The sequence below is a fragment of the Drosophila montana genome, unplaced genomic scaffold (assembly GCF_035044405.1).
Source record: "Drosophila montana isolate Dmon_TW-CO22-7 unplaced genomic scaffold, ASM3504440v1 contig_3848_1, whole genome shotgun sequence".
Classification (NCBI taxonomy): Eukaryota; Metazoa; Arthropoda; class Insecta; order Diptera; family Drosophilidae; genus Drosophila; species Drosophila montana.
In genome coordinates this window covers 1,327,248-1,349,097 of record NW_026998720.1, presented here as the reverse complement: position 1 = coordinate 1,349,097, position 21,850 = coordinate 1,327,248, and the positions used below count along the sequence as shown (strand labels likewise).

Genomic DNA, 21,850 nt, shown 5'->3' with positions numbered 1-21,850 from the left:
CGATTATGCGAGTCGTTTCGAGCCTGAAGCAAATGTAAGCCAAAAGCTGCCTGCGGCTCGAAGATCAACAAAATGAAATGCAATATGTTATAAATGACAGGCGAATCTCTATCTCTCTCTCTCTCTTTCTCTCTCTCTTTCTGTGCCTTAAATGACTCCCCGAATCCTTGCCGGGACAACCCGTGGCTAGCTGCATGCCTCAGGCCTTTTATGTTTGTTTTTTTTTTGTTTGTCAAATCAATATGCCCACGGCCGAAAGGTGCACTTCACCCCATCCCGACTGAGCATTGATTAAAGTGTTTCGTTTGCAAATTTATGTGCCAAATATTAACCCAATTGCTCCCCAAGGAACACTCCAGCAACGGCAGAAAGCTAACTTTTGCCCGTGCACAAAAACACAAATACAAAACCCAAAAAAAAGATGTTAAACAAGTTAGAACGTTGCAGTCGGGTTTAAGCGACTAAGCAATACTCTGCTCGCAGACTTAAAACAGTTCAAAGCATTTCGAAATAAGTCTGCTTGGTGACTCCAAGACTGTAATGCGAATGCAGTGAGTTTAAAACTTTGACATTCGGTACAATTAAATTATTCGTTTTTGGGGTCCACAATATCCGTATCTTTCTCGTTTATTGACTTGGTGATTCTAAAACTTTAAAACAGTGGCTCTCAAACTGTATGTTTGACATTTGTGCGAGCTACGCAGGGTAATATCTCCAATTTTTTACCGTTTATTAGCTTGGTAACTCTACGATTGTAATGCGAATGCAGTGACTTTAAAACTGTGGCCCTTGGTATAATTTAATTAAACATTTGTGTTATTCTCGTTTACTCACTTGGTGAATCAACGACTGTAAGGCAGTGGCTTTCAAACTGCGAAGTAAGCAGAGCTAAATAATTATAATTTGTGGGGGCTAGGTAGGTCGATATCTCTATCGTTTGTCTAGATGACTCTTAAACTGTAATACCTAAGCACTTCCTTTCAAACTGCGAACATGTGAAGACAACATATATTGCAATAGTGGGGATGGTGGAGACCTAGATCACCATCATTTACTCATTTATTAGCTAAGTGACTCCTAGACTGTAAGCTCAAACTGGACTGGACCTTCGATAATATGGCATATTCCGCTTGCCGAAGGTGGTTTTAAGGTTTTACGTTAGTATTGGTGACTCTAAGACTATAAGCCCAAATCAGTGGCTTTCAAACTGGCCAGATCCAAGCATATATTCCTAGTTTAAAATCTCTTTTCATCATTCACAAAGCCAATATTCTCCCTTTTCGCTCTATGAGCAGAGTGTAAAAAATGCGCGCCGAGTAACTTTTTTTTTTGAACAGTTTTTGGTTTTTGGAATACAAATTATGTTCGTAATCTCCATTCATTGACATGTTTCCAGCAGCAGGTAGACACACACACACACCCACATATCGAATTTATGCCGAAATAGGGTCGCATAAGGACTCTGTTTAGTTCGACCTTTCTGCATGGGTTCATGTGTGGCAACTTTTTGGGTTCGCGGCCATCATTTGCCATGAATATATGAGAACTGCTCTATTCGGGTTTTCTTTTTTTTTTTGTTGTTGCTATGTTTGGATGGTAAAAGTTGTCCAAGACTGTCAAAATTTTGTATTGTTTATGGCGACAGCTTAACAAAAGTATCGACAAAAATAATAATTTGTTTTTCACATCGAAAGGTGAGAATTGCTTGTGTTAAGCTAGTCTTGGCGCAGAACTTTGGGTACTCAGTTAATTAAAAAAATAATTCGTGAAAAGTTAAACATAACCTAAAAATGGAAATTTCATACGGGGAATCAAACATATACAGAGGCTTATTATTTTGTTTATTCTCGAACTTGCTTTGGAAAACTAAATTTCTTTGTAATCTACATCATTCTGGGAACTTATCCTAATACACAGTATTATTTACACAAATATTTTGTTTCTTTTTAGCTTTTGGGTTTAGTTAATTACTAATCTTACATAGGAAAATGTAAAGTTCCAAATAATCACAACAAATTAAAGATACAGAAGGGATATATTAAACATAAATTATTAATAAACATAGAAATAATTATTTGTGTGATTTTTCTTCAAAGATATTTTTAAGCGAAAGAAACTTGAAGCGTAGCTTTCCACTCAAGAGTACATGTTAATTAGTTAAAATAACAGTGAATATACTAAACTTTGGGATATTGATTTTTATATATGTACTTATTTTTGGTTAATTATGTATGCACGTGTAAGTATGTAAATATATGTACAATATACATCGCGCTGTATAATATGTAAATCAATATATGAATAAATACTTTTCCCAGCCAGTTTTGCTTGCTTGCAATAAATTAATGCCACAATAGACACTACCGAAGATTTTACAAAGTGTCCAATATATGTATACATACATAAATACATATATGTACATATAAATATGTACATCTGTTTAATCAAACATTCATCTGCTTAACAAAAAACTAAAGTGCCTTTAATAATGCACATATTACGTATATTGAAATTAGTATTTATTTAATATGTACATAAATATACATATATAGATTTGTACGTACATGTACTTTTAATATATTATCATAATCAATGATGAGCAAATAAAATGCCACCACATTGGCACACAATAGCCTCAAAGAGAGCCGCCTAAGAGCAGCTGAGCCGCAAGTGGCAAAGAGCGCGAGCGAGAGAGTGGCATGAAATGAGCGCTAACAGCGTCAACATCTGACTGACACGAGCGAAATGGGCGATTGAGGCGAATTCATTTTCAGTCACTTTGCCGACGCATTGAGTTTGGTGTTTTTTTCTAGTGCGGCTGAATGTAAAGTAAAATTAAAGAATATTGTAATATAACTTGTTAATTATTATGAATTAACAAGGAAAACGGTGCAACAGCCGCTGTGCTACTTGAGTGGCGTGGACTGCAGACCAGAAATAAAATAGAGAGATTGGTAAGACAAATTATAATCGCTTGGTCTGTATATGTATATATGTATGTAAATACGCATATACAAAATGTGCATGCTTAAATACGTACATATGTAGACAGCAGCGTGAAAATGCCTGTACATAACAATTGTATAGTTTTTATCTTGTGTACATATTGCAGTTGCACGTAGCAGAACAACAACCACAACAGCAACGTCCAAGTGGCAACCACAGCACCACCACCAACAACAACAACAACAACAAATAAGCAACTGGGAGAAAACAATGCAGAACGAGCCACAAGCGTGAAATCAAAGCAGAAGCAACAGAAAAAGACTGCAAAGTAAAAGTTCATACATACTTTCATACATAAACGTACATAATACATACTGTATGGGTGTGTGTGCTGGCATGCGGCGACATTAAAAATCAAATCCTGGTAAGTAGCATTCGCGAGGCTTCTATTTATTCCCTTCTCCTTCCCCCTCCATCATGTTGTAGCTGCTAAAGAAAAGCAGCGAATTGACAGACTCGTCGCCGATGCATGTGCAAAAAGTTGACGAGTAAAATAAAATTACTGGGTTAACGTTTAAATATTGAAACTATTTTCCCTGCTTTTGCGGTTTTCATTTTTTCCTGACACTGACTGTTTGAATGTTTTGTGCGCTACAGTAAACACACAAAATGTGCAATAAATTTGGTTGCTCGCTAAAACTAAATATTATAAACTCTGCGCTATCAAAATTGTAGGGTTATCTTATCATCCGATACAAATTCAATTTTAAATTGGTTTAAAAAAAACTTTAAATAAATTATTAAAGACTTGCTGCACGTATTTTAATTCTTAATGCTTCCAATTTTTGGGCAGAATCTAACATCTGACTACAATATCACATATCGATAGGCCGGAAATATAGTTTTTGCGTAAGACCCATCCTGACTGTTGATATACATACATGGCACATCTGTTATTATTCTGTAAGGGTATTTGATGCTCGGCTGTTCTTCCGTTTTTCTTGTAATCTTTCCTATCCGATCACTATAAATATATATGTATATATTTTCCTTACAGTCACATACAATCTGCACATGGACAGCAGCGACGACGACGACAGCGCCAAGTCGATACCGCGGCCCATCTATGAAGCGACATCGGCGATTGACAGTCCGCCGCCGGATCTGTGGCCGACTAGCCAGGAGCGGGAATCACTGCCCAACAAGCGGCTGAAGTATGTGGTCAGCTCGCCGCCGGACTCTGCAAATGGCAGCAGCTCCTCCAACTCGAGCGCCTGGCCAGTGGCATCCACTGCAGCTGGCGGCCACGCCTCACTCACCATGAAACTGACCAAGGTGACGTCTACGACGACGACGACGACGCCTACGCCGTCGACGTCGACGCAGCAGACCGAAGCAAAGCCCGCGCACACATCGACGCCCCGACAGGAGGGCAAGGTGCGCGTGCCAAAGGAAATGATTGCCTTGCAGCGCTCCCACAACGAGTCCCAAGTGCTGACCGGCTATGTCTCCGACAGCGCCAAGCTGAAGAGGCGCAAATCCCGTGCCGTTGCAGCGCAGCTCATCAAGCAGTCGTCGAGCAGCCACTCAACCACGTCGCCCGCCACAACGATGAGCAAGGCAACGCTGAAGCGCAGCAAGAGCATACCGGCGCCCATGTGGGATTCACTAGACGATGAATGGCAGCAGGAGCCGCAGGCAGTGTCCAGCAGCAAGCAGCAGACAAAGCGGCGCAACTACTCCATGGCCTACGATGATGCCGTCTTCGCCGGCGATGAGCAGCAGCAGCTGGCAGAGCTGAGCGCCGGCGAGGAGGAGGAGGAAGTTGGGGAGGGCAGCAACAGCCAGCCGGCCAGCGACAGCCTCACACGCTTTCGTTCCCGGAGCAAGACCGTCTCGTTGAGCAGCGAAGAACGGCAGCCGCGACGCGGCAATTTGCGCTCCGAGAACGAGGATTTTGCCCGCAAACGCACCGCGTTCCTCAATCGGTTCATCAACGACACGCTCGATCCGCTGGAGCAGACAACGCCGGCGGGGGAGGCGGACAGCGGCGAGTGGCGAACCAGCTCAACAGCAGACACAGATCCCAATCTGTCCATGTTCTCGGATGCCACGGATGACACGAAGCCTGCGCCCAGCGCCAGTTCCAGCAGTGCGCGCGAGCAGCTGCAGCAAAGGCTCAACGAGGTGTGGCAGCCAGCGCCTAGGGTAATTAATCGATAAATGTCTATCGTACATAAATTCCCCCTATTAATACATGTTTGCTTTGCTGCAGGATGGCTGGGATCCCTTCTGCTGGAAGTGCCGCGGCTGCGGCGGCCTGGCACCCTGCTCCAAATGCCTGCGCTCCTTTCATAACTACTGCGTGCGACCCGCATCCACCAAATTCGATGCCACCTGGAAGTGTCCCGAATGTGTGCTGATCGAGAGCGCACCCAAGCGGTAAATTTAAAGTTTGGTTCAATAGTTCAGTCAATTAATTTCCCTTTATTTGTTGCGGTTTAAAGGCCGCGTCGCAACGATGTCTCCGTGGATCTGCTCAGTCAGCTGCTCACCTTTGCGCTGGAGCGCATGAAACATGTGCGCGGGGTGAGTAATTACATACACACATGCACATGCACACGTACATCTCTTTTTATTATTCTTCATACATACTACATTCGTACATACATGCATATATAACGCGCTTTCCGTAACCGATCGCTGTTTTCATTATCTTTGCCTCGGTTCATGTTCGTTCGTTCGTTTGTCATTTAAAAACAACACGCGAAATATTTGCGCTCACACAACACAATTACATAAAGAGGCGACTATTTGGTCTTTGCATGTATGTATGTATGTATGTATGTATATGTAGGCCTTCAGTTTGCGTTCTCTGCTGCCGTCGCCGGTCCGCTTTCTCATCCTCTTGCTCTCTCGCTCTGTGTCTCTCGCTGCCGAAACGTGTAGACACCTGAAATGTCTCGTTCTCGTTGCTTTTTCTGGGTTTTTATTTTTACTTGAGAGGCATTTTCTCTCTGCTGCTGGGCTGACATATTTTAACAATATATGTATGTACACAAATATGTCCGTTGTAATAATAAATACTGGGACTCATTCTTACGTAAAAATAATTAAAATGTCATAAAATTAGCTTGAATTTTATATGAGAAATAGACGCATGTATATTTCTAATTAGAAATGTGTGATATATAGGATTAATTTTATGAATAGCAGCATGCAAAGGATGACAAGTTAATTAGTATTCCAACGGAAAGCCCAGAATATACGAACTAGAATTCCTATTAGAACCCATATATTACTTTTAAATTTGCAAATATCGCGACTCTATATCCCCCCAATGGAAAAAAATCTAGTTAGAACTTGTGATTTAACGAAGCTTCTAAATTGTAATTTGGAATGCAGATAATTCAAATACACATTCATGTTGTCCATAAGTAAATATGTGTATATGTAGAATAACTACGTGAATTTCATGTCTATGGTAAAATTCTGCTCATTTCGACACAACTTTATGAAAGCTTAGGGATATTATTTGTGGCATTTGCTTCCTAGTTGGGAGTAAGCCCATTTTTATGCTTGAACACGAAACAGAGACTAGGCCAAAAACACTCCATAAAGTGTGAAATTAATGCTGCGCACCGCCTCTCCCTCTGTCTTGGTTAAAGTGTGCGAGAAGTGAATTAATTAATTTAATGTTTGGACCGTTAGCTAGCAATGAGCGTTAAAAACAATTACAAAGTGAAAACCGCAGACAAATTAACATACATACATACATACATACATATGTACAGGCTGATGTAATGTATATATGTGTGTATGTATGCATGTCTACACAAGCTTATGGGAATAGCCGCAGGAAGAAAACAAACGCGCCGCAAATCAAAGAAGCAGCGATATAAGCAGAAAAAAATTCAGCAAAGCAGCGTCATCGCAGATGAGGTGGTGGTGCGGCGACTACAATGGCGCAATTTATATTTGCCTGGCATTGCCGCTTTAGCTATGTTCGCTGTGTAATTTGAGGTTAGTTACGCTCACACACACACATACGACCGGAGCCATAGGAGTGAGCGCTTAAACTGACATTTGACTGTTCTGAGTATGGTTGTTGTTGCTGCTCTTCGCTTGTCAAACTTGTTTGTTTACAATAGAAATTGTGCGACTCTCTTTGCCACGCTCTTAAGCGGCGAATTGCTGCCCAGCTGTCTAGCTGCTGGTGCTGCACCTATCGTCTCATGTGCTTACGGCTTTTTTCTTTATGCTCCGTTTAAAAAGTGAAAAAGGGTATATTGGTTGTCCGCAATGGCCTGGCAATGCATTCCATATGTATTCCTGTTTACCTGCGCCGGGGAAAGATTTTATTTATATATCAGAAAGTTAACGGCTAGCGAACGGCTAAAAATCGATCAACAAGTTATCGCGAAAAATATATCCCACATTTTAGTCAAAAGCTCCTCTTAAGATCGATATAACCCGATTCTAAAAATTGTAAAATATATATAACAGCTTCTAAGTGAAAAATCAAGCGTTATTTTCGACCTCTTTTTCGGTTTAAATAAACTATAAACAGAGTATTTCGCAGTTGGTAACCTCGTTCCTGCTTGTTATTTTCCAGGTCTACAAACTTCGTTCTCCAAAGGAAGTGTTACCGGAAAAATATGGGAAATACTTTGTAAATCCAGTGAACTTTGAAAGTTTAGCGGAACGCATAAAAAATCGCGCCTTTCACAGCGTCGACGAGTTTCTCAGCGAGGTCAAGTGGATGCAGCACAATGCGCTTATCTTGGACAGTGGGGGTAAGTGTTTCTCCTCTGTTGCTTAAATGTGCCCATTATATATTTAATTGATACCCTGGCAGATATTAAAGTGGAGCAAGCCTCCAAGGCGGTGGTCAAGGTGTGCCGCCAGGAGGCGAACGAGATAGATACCTGCGCCGAGTGCTATTTGAATGCCAACTCCAGTGATGAATGGTTCGTCAAGGTGTGCACCCAGCCCCATTTGTTGCTCTGGGCCAAATTAAAGGGATTTCCCTATTGGCCCGCTAAGGCCATGGGCGCCGGTCCCAATGCGGTGGTCAATGTCCGGTTCTTTGGCAAACATGATCGCGCCAATGTGCCTGTGAAGGATTGTTTTCTGTATTCGGCAAAGGATCCCAATACGCAGACCAGTCGACGTTCCGCGCGTGACTTGGCCGAATGTATTCGCGAGGTGGAGGTGCACATTGAGAATATCAAAACTAAAATTGGCTGCTTCAATTATGCGCCATATCGCATGCCCTACGATCCGCAAGAGGAGCAACTGCAGCTGGAAAAAATGATGCCGGGCGTGCATGATGTGATCAATAGACAACTGGCGCCGGCCAACAAGACACCGCTGCAGTTTCTCATACGTAAAACTGCCGGGGACAAGTTGTCCATTGTGAAGAAGACAAAGGCCACCGAATCGGGCAATGAATCCGATCATTCAGCTGTTAGTCCCATCAAGAAGCCCATGCATGATTCAGCTGAGTCGACGCCGCCGCCGCCGCCGTTGAGTAACGAGCACGCGAAACCGAAGAGCAGCAACTACGAGGTGATACCCAGAGCTGGCGACGCTTTAAGAGAATCTCGCGGCTGCACTGTGGTGCTCAAGCGCAAATCCCTGGAGACGTGTAAAACCTTAGTCAAGATGGCATCAATGCCAGCCGGGAGCACGTTGTCAACAATCAAGCGGAAACATTCCCAGAGTGATGCCAGCAGCGAGACGAGCCAGCAGGGCACCAGCTCCTCCGAGCAGCGGCGACGGGCCAAACATGCGCGCAAGACAGCAGCTGCAGCGGAACGGGAGGAGCAACAGAAACAGATAACAGAAAAGGAAGCGGAAGCTGAAACGCTGGAGTCAAAACTGGACACAGCACAGGCAGCAGCAGCAGCAATGGCGGCAGCCGAACCCAGTCCAGCTGTTGACTCGGTAGTGGAGCTGGTGCGTCGCCGACAAGGCGTGACCATAACCAAAATACCGCGGGAACAGCAGCTGCAGTTGCAGCAGCAGAACCAGCAGCAGCAGCAGTTGCAACAGCAGCCGCAGCAACAGCAGCCGCAGCAACAGCAGCCGCAGCAACAGCAGCCGCAGCAACAGCAGCCGCAGCGGGAGCAGCTGCAGCGCTCGCAACAGCCCACTACAGCAGTAAAGTCCCAAGAGTCCGCTGCTGTGGATGAAACGGTGGCCAAGCAGCGTGCTGTGGAGCGTCAGCAGCAGCAGCTGATCAGCAAGGTGGTGCCCTTTATAGAAATCAAAAGGGAAGTGCTCTCCGAGCCAGAAGATGGCGAAGAGGCGCCCAGTCAAACATCAGAAGCGCCGCCTAGGCCAGTCGAGCTGCAGCACCTGGAAACCAGCCTGCCCGCTGCATCTAAAGCCACAGCAGCACCAGCAGCTGCCACAGCTCTGCCAGTTCAAATCAAGGAAGAGGTGCTCAGCGAGGAGGAAATGGACACGGAACACAATAAAAACGAGTCTATGCCAGAAATGCCGCCGCCGCCGCAGGCCGCCTTGCCTGCACGTGAAACCCAAACAGCTTCAGTTCATACAGATCCAGTTATAGATGCTACGCACGCAGCAGCCGTAGCTGCCGTCGCTGCTCCAGAAGATTTTGTGCGCTTTGTGGGTGACACGACCATTCAGAGATTAATTCAGAAGCAGCCACCCAAAGGAGCTGAAACGACGACACCAAAGCGCAGCTCGTTGCGTGGCGTGCCGCATGGTCCATTGCCAGCTTCGGCGCTTTCGCCCAACTCCACGCCGCCCCCCTCAGCGCCGGCTTCGCCCACGCCCACGCCCTCAACGACCTCGCCCAAGCCGTGTAATAGTCTATCCGGCAGCAATCAACGCCCAAGCGCACAAAGCCCACCTAAGACGCAGCAAGCAGCTGCTCAGCAACTGCGCGTCAAGTGCGACAAATCGTTGAATGCCACAACACCACCGCCCGCTCCTCACCCACCGGTTGCCACACCCACATCCAGTCTACTCAAGTCCAACATGGTGGTCATACCCATGGAGCCACGCAACACCAACGGTGGCAACAACAGCGGCGGCAACAACAGCGGCGGCGGCGGCAGCCTTGGCTGCCAGCTCAGCAATTCCAATTTGATGAGCATACCGGTGCCGCCACTGCGAGCTGTTTCGAAGAGTACCCTGCAACAACCCGGCAGCACGCTGACAGCCATCACAGCTGTGCCCCTACCCCCGCCTTCATTCGGCTCCTCCTCGCTGCCGCCCCCACCGCTGGCCGGACTCACGACGGCGACAACGGCAACGATTAGGCCAGTGGCCGTTGGCGCGGAGCCGGTTGGTTTGCTCGCCAGCGCTTTGAACGGCCTGCCCAGTGATACCCTGGTCAGTGAGTCCACGCCGGCGGAGACTATCGTGCCCGGCGTGGCTACCGCCCTAAGTGAGCTGGTGTTGCGCTCGGGGCCGCCCAAGTTGACGATGCGCCCGTGCGGCCCGCTGACGTCAGATGGCTCCAACATCTATCCGTCACAGGCGGGACCGCTCTCCACCAGACTAAAGGAGAATGCGCACAAGGTGAGATGCGTTAAGCTATATATACACTATTTTCAGCTGTCAACCGTCTTTGCCCGGTCTAAGTGTAATTCTTTAACATTTTTCAAATAGGCAAGTAACAAAACTTTACTTTCTTGAACCCCCATTTCCACACATTGGGGGCTGGATTTTCTTAAATCGGAGAAACGCATCTCAAGTGACATTTTTAAAATGAGTGTGTAGGTCGCATACAAATTATAAAAGTTGCAAGCAACAGGTTAACAGTTTTCCTGAAAAATGAGCTTAAAGCCCATTAGATTAACAACAAAAGAAAATTTCATACTGTTTTCTTAATAATTTCGGTTGGAATTTTCCACTCAATCTCTAAATCAATCAATCATTATGTCTCTCGTATCAGTGACTAGGTCAGTAGGTCGATTCAATCTATCTATCAATCAATGAGTAACTCAGTTAATCAGTCACTAGGTCAGTAGGTCGATTCATCATCTTCATCACTCAATCAGTCAGTCACTAGGTCACTAAGTCCAATCAATCTGTCAGCCAATCATTCAAGTCAGGTTATCAGTCGAGAAATCTGTCATTCAGCCACTAGGTCAATAAGTCGATTCAATCAATTAACCAGTCAATCAGTCTGCCTGTCAGTCGAGTGAAATAATGAACTCGTCAATCAGTCACTAGGTCCGTGAGTCAGTCAGTCAATCAATTATTCGGTCAGCCAATTAGTGAATCAGTCAGCCTATCAATCAGTCATTAAGTCAGTCAGTCAATCCACCAGTCATTAGGTCCGTCAGTCAATCCACCAGTCATTAGGTCCGTCAGTCAGTCAATGTATCCGTCAGTCAGTCAGTTAATCTAGTCAATCAACCAACCTGTCAGTCAATTCATTAGTTAGACAATCAATTAAATAATCAATTTCTGTTTATCGCAGATTACGGACTACTTCATCTCGGTGATTGAGGACACCCTGAGCGATCTGGCCGGCGGTGAGCCGAGTGTGCTGCAGGCTCGCATTGCTGGCCTGACGCTGGAGAACGAGCGCCTCAAGCAGCACTACGAACGGCAGCTGGCGGAAATGCAACGCTCGACAGATGTGCTGATAGCCGAGATGCGCAAGACCATGGAGCAGGAGAACAAGCGGGTGATCAGCGAGCTGCGGCAGCACAGCACCCTGGAGCGGATGCGTGCGGTGGAGGAGGCTAAAAAGAAGCAATGGTGCGCGAATTGCATGCGCGAGGCACAGCTCTATTGCTGCTGGAATACCTCGTATTGTGACTATCCCTGCCAGCAGATGCACTGGCAGCGACACTCGGCCAGCTGCGGCCAGGCGGCCACACTGCAGCCGCAGCCACAGGCGGATGCGGCGCGTGGCAAGCACAAGCAGGTGACCAGTACAGCGCCAAATCCCAGCCAGCAGCAGCTAAATAGAACGAACACTGTGGGCACCCCCAACAAAAAGTGGACGCATCAGTCAATGATATCGCTGGTGAATCCCTCGCCGCCCGCCACCGAGGTGCTCAAATTGCCCAACAACACATTTCTGCGCCCCGTCTCGCTGCCCTCAACAATGCCCTCTTCCAACACCGGCAGCATTGTTAGCCCAGTCACCCTCATAGCGCCCTCCTCTTCCACACATCTGCAGAATTCCATCATGACGGGTCAGCGAAATAACATGAGCTACGGTGCCAAGCAGCCGCAGCCCATTGCCGTGCAGCGGTATAATATACCCGTAAGTTTAAACTATTCTAGTCGAAATTCCTATATGTAATTAATGGGGTGTTTGTCGTTCGTAGTTGCCCATCACAGTCAGCAGCAATGCGCCCTTCGGGCACATAACGGAGCAGCATCAGAAGCATGTGGCCAAGTCGACGGGCCGCAGTTCCCTCAAGAACAGCAGTCGGGCCCGCAATCCAAACAATCCCATTAACAACAACAGCAACAACCCGAACGCCCAGGCCATGCGTCACAATCAAATCAATCACGTTTTTCAGCAGTGAGTGCCAAGGTTTCAGTAGGGTATATAAGTGCAAATATATGCAAAAGGCAGAAGGAAGCATATACGACCTGATAAAGTATATATATATGATCAGGTCGATGTTTGTCTGTCCGTGTTTCACAGATTACGGCGATCTTAAAAACAACAAAAATCTAGAGATTTAACTATAAACATTTTTTTTTCGACATCTTTTCGATATGTGTACTATGAATACTATCGATTTTGAGACATGTTTTTTAATCATTACATGAGGATTATAGGAGCTACATACACAAAATTTAGTAGACAGGCCCACTTTCTAGGAACCTCCCTCCATATAACCCAAAATCAGAAAAATCACACTCTCAAATGTCGAGCCTTGCGCCTTGGTATATTAACAGTTGTAATTACCATATGTTAGCCCTGAAAATTACATCAATATCAGACTTTAAACACCGTGGGTTATCAAGAATGAATGTTTCCGTAAATAGTATAGAGAAAATGGGAGAAAGAGCATAACCGCGGCTTCCATTGTGCAGCTTGGAGAGTGCGTTCGAGGAATATAGGGAGATTTCGCCCAGCGGATATAAAATATTCATATATATTGTTGAAATAGATGAAATAACCTTGTTTGTCTGCCTGTTTACATGCAAAATAGTTCCCCACTCTTAACGCCATTCGATGGTTTCGACTTTTTATTGCAGAATCGCAATCGGCCGCTTCGGATTACTTTTATCATATAATCTAAAATTGAATAAGATATTATCAGCATAGACGTTCTATATCCTATAGCTAAAGAACTACAGTTTTTGTATAAAAAAGACAAAGACATGTCTATTGTCTGCATAGAGTATTTAATCGTTTCTTCCTTGCTTTCCAATTATAAATATATCATTCGGTTTGTCATATTAAACAAAATGCTAGAATCATTCGACTAGGTTAAAAACCGACCTACTTAGAACTTAAACTAAGAAAATACTACTACTAAAATGATACTAAAACTAAATATACTTTCAGGTGACTTTCCTACAGTAAAGATCTTGGATCTCATCGCAACGCAGCGGGTCGCAAGCTGAAACTGGCGCAAAACTGTATAAAATTCACAGAATGTTTTAACCACTTTTACAATAATAGATAATTAGTTGTTTAGGATGTAAGCACGCTACGCGACATTAATTATATTGACATATATATATTTTGTTACTTTTAATCAGGCTCACATAGCACGTAAATTATGATTAACCATGAGATGGACTTTATAATTATTTACTTTTGCCGCAAGCGGGCAACTACTTTTTAGTTCTTAGCAGTTTATAAGATCATCTATCTATCAGACGTCACACCCATTCGAAAGCATGTGTACATTCATTTTATGTATCAAGGCATCAAAACATCTTGAAATATTTTACTGAACTTACTATATATAGCTCTAAGCTGAATGAAAAGAATAAATTAAAAACTAGTTTAAAACAACTTTATTGTTAGCTCAACAAACACCAAAAATTGGAAAAACAAAACAATTTTATAATCTTATTGTTAATCTATATCCAATTTCTTAAAGTTACCCTCGATGCCGAACAGACTTGATGCGTTCTTTGGCTTGCCAGGTCTCAACTTTTCGTTGACCTGATGGCGCGTCTCAAATTCAAGCATTTGCTTTCGATCGTCCATTAATTTCTTGTAGTATATATCTGTTTAAGAATATGCATTAGATTTATATATGTATATATAATTTTACTTTTAGTATTTGTGTAGTCTTACCCCTCGCCACCTTGGCCTCTTCGAGTGGTCCACCATAGTCCTGTGGCAACAGCTCGCGCGGCACATATTTATAGAACTCGTTTATATCACTGTGCAAATACAGGATGCTGGTTAATTCCTTTTTCATGAAAGGACTCATCAACGCCAGTATCTTGTCCATAAAGGGCACAATGTTGATAAAATGGAAACCGATCAGGCGTATGGCAGCCGCTTCCTAAGATATAGGTAAATATATATAATATACATATAATGAAAGTTCTGTGTCGAGGAATTTGTAAGAGTCATTATTATTTTTATTAAAAATTAAATGCAGACTAAAACAGTTGTTCCTTAAAATTTTAATGCGCCATATCCTTTTAAAATCTGGAAGCGTTTGGCCGACATAGGGATATCCTTTTAGCGCAAAAGTATGCAGTAAAAATAATTAATTGTGAATCTCAGTTGCAGCGCAAAAGTGTGCAACAGTCTCTTGGTGGTAGGAAATTCTATTCTTATAAATACGTTTCATTTAAACTCAAAAGTGGATCTTAGAAGTAGATTGTTCGCCTTGATAGGCAGATATATTAAATATAGGGTATTTAATTTGCAACTAACCTGTACATAGAAAAGGAACTTTTTCATCTGAAGCAAACCGATGCGCGCCACATGACCCAAGGAGCAGCCTTTGAGGTCAATCACAATCACATGTCCCGGCTGTATGCCATCCTCGTACATCCAATAATCGAATACCATGCAGTAGCTGGAATACGTGAGTTTTCTCGGATCAATTTCTCGGCAATTGCATCATTTTCATTACTAAACAATAATTATTTAATAACTAATCATTAACAGTAGATTGTTTTTTTCTTTTTTTTGTATGAATCTGTCAATATGAATCTGTATTTTTAACTGTATATGTGTCTGTATCTGTATCTGAATCTCTGACTGTATCTGCATCTGAATCTGTGCCTGCATATGTATCTGTATCTGTATCTGGTCGTGTCATGAGTTGTGCGTGTTTTTTTTGTTTTTTTTTTTTTGAATTGTTGCTCTGACGTTTTCACTAGCTACTGACTTTAAGCACTTTGATCTTTGAGTCCCATCTATTAAACCCTTTTTTTTACTTGTCATAATTATGGCTGACAATACTCGAAATTGACTTGTCGAAGCACGTAGCCCACTAGGAGTTGTTATTAGCACTTATGAATGCTATTGAACATTTCAGATGTCAGTAATACAAGTAATTAAGCCCAAAAAAACATACTTAAACTTAACAGAAACCTAATGACAGTGCTATTACTTATTTCTAGCAACAAAATTGTTTTTTTTTCCTTAATTGTTTATTTTAATTAAATTCATTTATATTTTTTTTTTGTCGACTGCTGACGCTAACCGTAATGCATCGAACCTCTTAGAACCCGAAAATAACCAGTTCTTTATTTTATTATATGTTTCACTGAGTGGACAAACTGCAAATAACAGGCCGCAGAAATTTAAAGTAATAAAAATAAAATTTTTTTCCTATAAAGCATTTTAAATAAATCATCGTACCTCTCCCATAAGCAGGTATCTCCTTTAACCGTACAACACGAATCTGCGTCCGCTTAGGGAGCTTCCACTGTATATCGCTTATATCCGCGTCACATCTAGCTATAAGATATCCTCGCATAATTCAGAAGTTTTTTAACTCGACCAATTTTCTAAATAAAAATGTTTAGAAATGTTCCTAAAAATATCTTCAATATCTTTCAAAGTTTTCAAGAAAGTATCATTATAATATTGTAACGAAAAGAGATTAGCAGAAAAGTAAAAATGTACTACCCCATAAAGTATCTATAGTCCTGATGCGGAAATAGCTGTGTCCGTCTGTTTCTATGAAAACGAATTCCTCAGTTTGATAGCTATCTAGATGAAATTTAGCACAGGTCCAGTACATAAACCGGAGTCGCCGAATCGTACCACTATATCTTATAGCCCCCGTGGGAATGATCAGTCAAAAAATTAGTTTTTGTATGAAAAACTGGCACGTTTTGTCTAGAAATAATAGCAAAATCTTATGAACAGCAGGCTGGAATATCATATAACTCCTATTGGTACAATCGGTCGATATTCGAGTTTTTGCTTAAATAAACTTATATATATACACTGAACATTCCATCTGGATATTTACTGTTCGGCAACCCTTGTCCTACTTACAGTTTCATAATATCCGCATAACTAAAATTGGATGCATTCGTATCTTCCAGCTTGCCCACAATGACTCGATAACCCTCTGGCGTAGTGCCGGGTAATGGAACTATGGACCTGCAAATTATATGCTGGTAATACTGGAGGAGAGCATAATTAATTCCGTGGCAATAGCTTACACCGTTTTCATGGCCCGCTTGAGTTCGTTGCTCTCAATGTCCAGATTCACAAAGAAGTCGTCCAGGTGAGTGCGCGCCGTCAGATTTGTGTCCAGCACCTGTTTGGCCATTTCCATGCTGCATCTGCAGGCATGGAAAAAGTGCAGCGCCTCCCCCTCGGAAAAGTGGGCGGAGATGTGCGGCTGGGCATGAATCCAATCGACAAACTTTTGCATCTCCTCGCGCTTGATCTGCGTAAAGCGAGCATATTGCTCATCCAGATCCGCCAACTTCATCTTTTAGTTTTGTACGTTTCGATTCAAATGAAAATTGAAAATCTAATTTTTTGTTCAGATTCTCCTTTTTCAGGGAGCTGCGTAATCCGTTCGCAACGTTCGACACTCGAATGAAATTGAAATTAAAACTGTTTTTGCTTTCGCAAAATCCGAAACTGGTTGCGCGATCGCGCTGCCGCCGCCGAACAGTGGGGCCTTAAGCCGAAAAACTTGGCAAAATTTAAAATTTTTATAGATATTAAAATTAAAATAACTACATAAATCAATTATTAATTTATGGTATTTTATTTTTTTTTTAAAGAGATTAAAAGTTGGCTTATCTGAGCGAAATACAGAGGATTGAACTAAAAGTTGACACACCCTGTAAACGTAGCACCCTGTGTGATCATTGACTAAAGCCTGAGAATTATCTTTATTGTCTATCTTTATTTATCTATTGTTTCATTTCGAATCCATGAGTTTTGCCACGAAAAATGTCAAAAGGCCCCACTGTGCGTCTCTGCCGCTGTTTGGCAAATTCGTTTTTCCATTTCCCCCTGTTATTGCTGTTGTTGTTTGGAAAAGTGCAACTGGCTTTTGCTAGACGCCTGCTCATTTCACTTGCGTGAAAATTCAGGTTTTGCCGTTTTTCATCTTTTCAACTATTATTTTTATTATTATTTTTTGCTTGCGCAATATCTGTCAGTTGGCTCTGGAGTTGGGGGGCGTACGTCTAAGCTGCCCCACAGCTGTTATTATTTATCATGAACCCCATTATAAACGCGTGCTTTGAGCTGCTTTTGGGCCTCGTTCAATTTTGAAAACGCGTTACGGTTGAGTGCATAAGCTAAGGCATGGCAGCAAAGGGCCCATGGCATTAAATACCAATATTAATATTATCTGATCTATTTTCAGTGTTAATACATTTTTCTTTTATTTGGCAAGTCACATATATAATCAAAACGTTGACTCCTAGGTTTGACCTCCGAATTTAATAATAGTATATTTAACCATTGTCCCCCTCTGCGATTCTCAGGAGTTCACGTGGGCCTTGCAGATTTTCATGCTTGTACTAAAAGTGTTTCATTGTTTTCTATATATGTTTGCATATATGAACATTTGTCAGCAAGTGTGTATGTATGTATGAATGCTTGTATGTATGTATGAATGAATGTATGAATGCATGCACATACATATTTTGGTATGTTTGTATGTATGATCGCTTATACCAAACCCCATAAAAACATACATACTTCCCGCTACTCTGAAATTTAAATTAGTGTATTTTTAAAGTTTGCCCCCCTCTGCGATTCTCATGAATTCTAGTACGCCTTACGGGTTTAAGGCTTCGAATTAAAGTGTTGCCGTGTTGGCGTCTGGTTATCTCTGCTAATCTTCTCACTTTAATTTGCTTCTCTCGCCTCTCCCTCTGCCCCTCAGTCTCCCTCTCTCTCTCTCTCTCCCTCTCTCCCTCTCTCTCTCTCCCTCTTTCTCTCTCTCTGCCCCTCTTTATCTCTTTCTCTCTCTCTCTCTCTCTCTCTCTCTCTGTGTCTCTCTGCCTCTGCCTCTCTCCCGCTCCCGCTCTGTTCCTCTCCTTTCTCCAACTCTTATTTTACTTATATTTCTATTAGTTAAGTGTATTGCATATACAGATACATCGTCTGTCAATATAATTAATGTATGTATTTAAGTATATATGTTAAAGCAATTCAGAGCGGAGCAGTATTTATCTCCTAGTAAGCCCATAAATTGTAAATGGGGTATAAAGAAGTAAGCAACAGGCAGAGAAAAAACACATTTTAAAAGCTATTATTGAGTGTATATGGGCATATGCTTAAACAATATTTTAACCTTAGCCAAGTCTTCAGACAAACACATTGATCCCAGAGAGCTAAAACTGGCAAATTTGGTATTTGGGCTTATATTAACATTTGCCAAAGGCCAACCCATTGCATGGGCACTTTCCATGCATGTTCCCAGTTCTGACAGACAAACTTTTGACATTTTGCCAGCAGACGTTTAAGCAGCCAATGCCAGCAAGATACCATGCCACCATGCCACCCAGCCACCATGCCACAAGTAGACAGCTACTCGAGGCGGTTGCAGCAGCAGCTACAACGGGCCGAACCTGTCGCTGCCACAGTCTGTGTCTGTGTCTGCGACTGTAACAGTGTCTAACGTCAGTCTGTGTGCCAGTTTGGCGTGTCTGAAATTCCAGCAGATTAGAAGTTGCGCGTAAAGAGCAAACGGCATTTGCAACCAATGGGGGCAACAACAGCAGCCGCGTGAGCAACCAGTTTTGCAACGGATGAGGCCTTGCTGAATCTGGGATCGCGGCACAGGTGTCAGCTATAATATGTAGGTGCCCAGCCAAAATTAATTACCACACTTCGCAAGGGGCAAGCGGTCGGGGAGGGGCAAGGGGCCTTAGAGGTAAGCCCCCTTTTGACTTGTGACTGACATGAGTCACTTTTGTTGCTACCAGCAACTCGCCTGACCCCAAAAACCAATTGCAGGAATGTGCGCAGACAACGATGACAACATCACTTGTTATACCCTATACGCATTAAAATTGTTTAAGAATTGGGGTATGATCATTTTGTGCATGATGTATGTGACATACGGAATGTATGCATATTCTTGATTAGCAGCAGCCTCTAATCGAGCCAAAGACATCTATTCGTTCTCGGAATCTATAAGTTTAGAGATTTAGAGAGAAATTTACATGAAATCGATAAATATCGATTTGCTGCCGTTGCTTTTTGTACATATCTCAAAGATTTCAAGAGCTAGAGCCAACAAATTTTTCCTTCAATTGCTTTTTAGCGTGCTTAATTCAAAAATCTATATTTTCTTGGATACCATTTCACACTTAACCCAAAATAAACGAAAAAATTCAAAAGTATGTCCCTGAATTTTGGTATATACATGAATGTTATAATTAAGCATAACAAAAGTTATGAAAAATTGAAATAAGATTGGAGTTAAAAAGAAGCACAGGCGCACAGATAGAACGAAGAAATCCATTTGAAATCAACTAGCAGCTGTTTACAGGGTATCTCAATGTCACGCACTCAAGAATCAGCTGCTGTTGCGGTTGTTGCCGGCAACGTGTCTCGTTTCAAGTTGCCGTCACGCAGCGGATCCTACAATGCGCCTCCTTTTTTTGGGCTTGGCTTTTGGGCTGCGCGCATGAGCGCACGCTGCTGTCCTCCTTTTTAGACCAGAGACCGCGTTGCGAATCCGCCCGCAGCTCCTCCTGTTGCCAATGCAAATTACGGACACGTTGTTATTGTTGTTGTTTTTGTTGTTGTTGGTTTTCTTAGCTCTTTTTGATATTTTTCACGCATTTGACTGCATTACTTAACCTCAATTTGCCTGGCGACGTGCCGCATGTTGATTTCCCCCGCGCCGCCGCCGCTGCGACTTCTGCCCGCCCCTGCCCCTGCTCCGTGCTGCTGTTTCCGTTGTTTGCCCCAGCTCTGGCATTGGCGACAAATGAAGTTGTCGCTTTGAGCCCGCCCGCCCCCTACCCGCCTGACTGCTGCCCCGCCGCCCACTTGTAAATGCTGTCCAGTTACTTTGGCCACTGGTTTTGCATTTCTCAACAATTGTTGCCGACTGCAGCGGATCCTGCCTGTCCGCGCCGCTGCCCCCGCCGACTGACTCCAATTCAATTGGTGCGGCGACCTGTCTGACTCATTTGTATGGGTTGCCCTACGTGGGGCTCCGCTGGCTCCCCGCCAGCTGCACTTGTGTGCCGCGGCTGCTGCTGCTGCTGCTGCCACGCGTTTGCCGCTCGCCGGCAACAAAATAAAAAATGAAGCAGAGAAGAGTGTTCCAGTCGAAAGTGCCCGACTAGGAGATACCCTGATACCTCTTTCTGTGACACACTCATGTAGCTGCTGTGCTTCTTCTTCACCTGCCTGGTTTTCTTCGATTCTTATAGTCCGATCTTAATTAAACTTTCAGGTCTTCAGCATGCTATTTAAAATTCGGTGTATACCAAAGCGCAAGACTCTACCTTTGAGAATGGGCAACACCCATTCCTTTTTTTCCAGAATCTCTAAATACTGTTTACTTGTATATACAATTTTTGATTCTAGCTTCTATTCCCGATATACATATATCTAGAACTACAAAAGCAAATGTGTATAACCGAACTGAAAGAGTATATATTCATATACATACATACATACATTTATATTTGATCAGCCGATCTAGACATTTCCCAACAATCAGTTCTGATATTTCCAGTATAGGAAGATAAACTTGTTCTGCCTTAGATATGAGAGACTACATACATCAGCTTTGATTGATGTGGAAAGTCTATATGTATCTACACTTTGAGTGCGGTCACATACATGTGCACAAAACCCTTATGCCCTTGTTTGGCCACTTTTAATGGGCTACAGGGTATACAAGTTTCGATTCTGATTCCGATTGACCGCTTACCACACGTTAAGCCCCCTCCCCCTCACATCCCCTACCCGGCAACCCATCCGCCCGCTGCTCGTTGGGATCGAAACTCGTTTGAGCCACATTTTGTGACTTTTTCTGTTATTTTAGCGGTTTTTGTTTTGATTTCTGATTGCCGTTTCAAGCGTCTTTTTTTGTTCGCTCTTCGCCCGTCTTTGCCACTGGACGTTGCTTTTGTGCTCATAGTTTCAGTTGTTGCAGTTGTTGCTGTTGTTGTTGTTATTGTTGTTGTTGTTGTTGTTGTTGTTACTGCTGTTATTCGCTTTTATTTACAGTGGCAAGTGCCGCTTGACAAATTGATTTTGATTTGTTGCCGTTTTGTTTTTGTTGTAGTTTTTGTCTTATTTTCCATTTCCTTTAGCTTGAGGTTAAATTTATATAACTTCTACCAATTGGTGAAGTTTAAGCTAACACTTTGAGCAAAAACTATAAGAATAAACAATAAAATAAAATAAATAAATTGAGTAAAAGCTGAACATCCAAAATATATTTTTGCAAAGTTTATATATATGTACTATAATATGTTTAATATTTTAGTTTTTTAGCATTAGGTG

General features: G+C 42.9%; 2 protein-coding genes across 3 annotated transcripts; one reads left to right on the top strand and one right to left on the bottom strand.

Annotated features, from left to right (window-relative positions):
• The first annotated feature begins 2,783 nt into the window (after window positions 1-2,783).
• On the top strand, window positions 2,784-13,930 carry Zmynd8 (Zinc finger MYND-type containing 8). Of its 2 annotated transcripts, XM_064696456.1 has the most exons (10): window positions 2,785-2,954; window positions 3,113-3,370; window positions 4,004-5,154; window positions 5,222-5,388; window positions 5,454-5,535; window positions 7,562-7,742; window positions 7,805-10,506; window positions 11,414-12,211; window positions 12,276-12,475; window positions 13,475-13,930. In XM_064696456.1, the coding sequence occupies exons 3-10, from the start codon at window positions 4,021-4,023 to the stop codon at window positions 13,476-13,478; spliced, it is 5,268 nt and encodes a 1,755-aa protein (XP_064552526.1). In that variant the 5' UTR covers window positions 2,785-2,954; window positions 3,113-3,370; window positions 4,004-4,020; the 3' UTR covers window positions 13,479-13,930. The 2 variants fall into 2 exon arrangements, with proteins under 2 accessions (XP_064552528.1, XP_064552526.1); XM_064696458.1 differs by lacking the exon at window positions 12,276-12,475 and having other exon boundaries at window positions 2,784-2,954.
• LOC135438231 (clavesin-2) lies at window positions 13,918-16,952 on the bottom strand. Its single transcript, XM_064696461.1, has 5 exons — window positions 16,564-16,952; window positions 16,394-16,501; window positions 14,813-14,957; window positions 14,219-14,432; window positions 13,918-14,148 (listed from the first exon to the last, which is right to left on the bottom strand). The coding sequence occupies exons 1-5, from the start codon at window positions 16,836-16,838 to the stop codon at window positions 13,994-13,996; spliced, it is 897 nt and encodes a 298-aa protein (XP_064552531.1). The 5' UTR covers window positions 16,839-16,952; the 3' UTR covers window positions 13,918-13,993.
• Window positions 16,953-21,850: the final 4,898 nt, after the last annotated feature.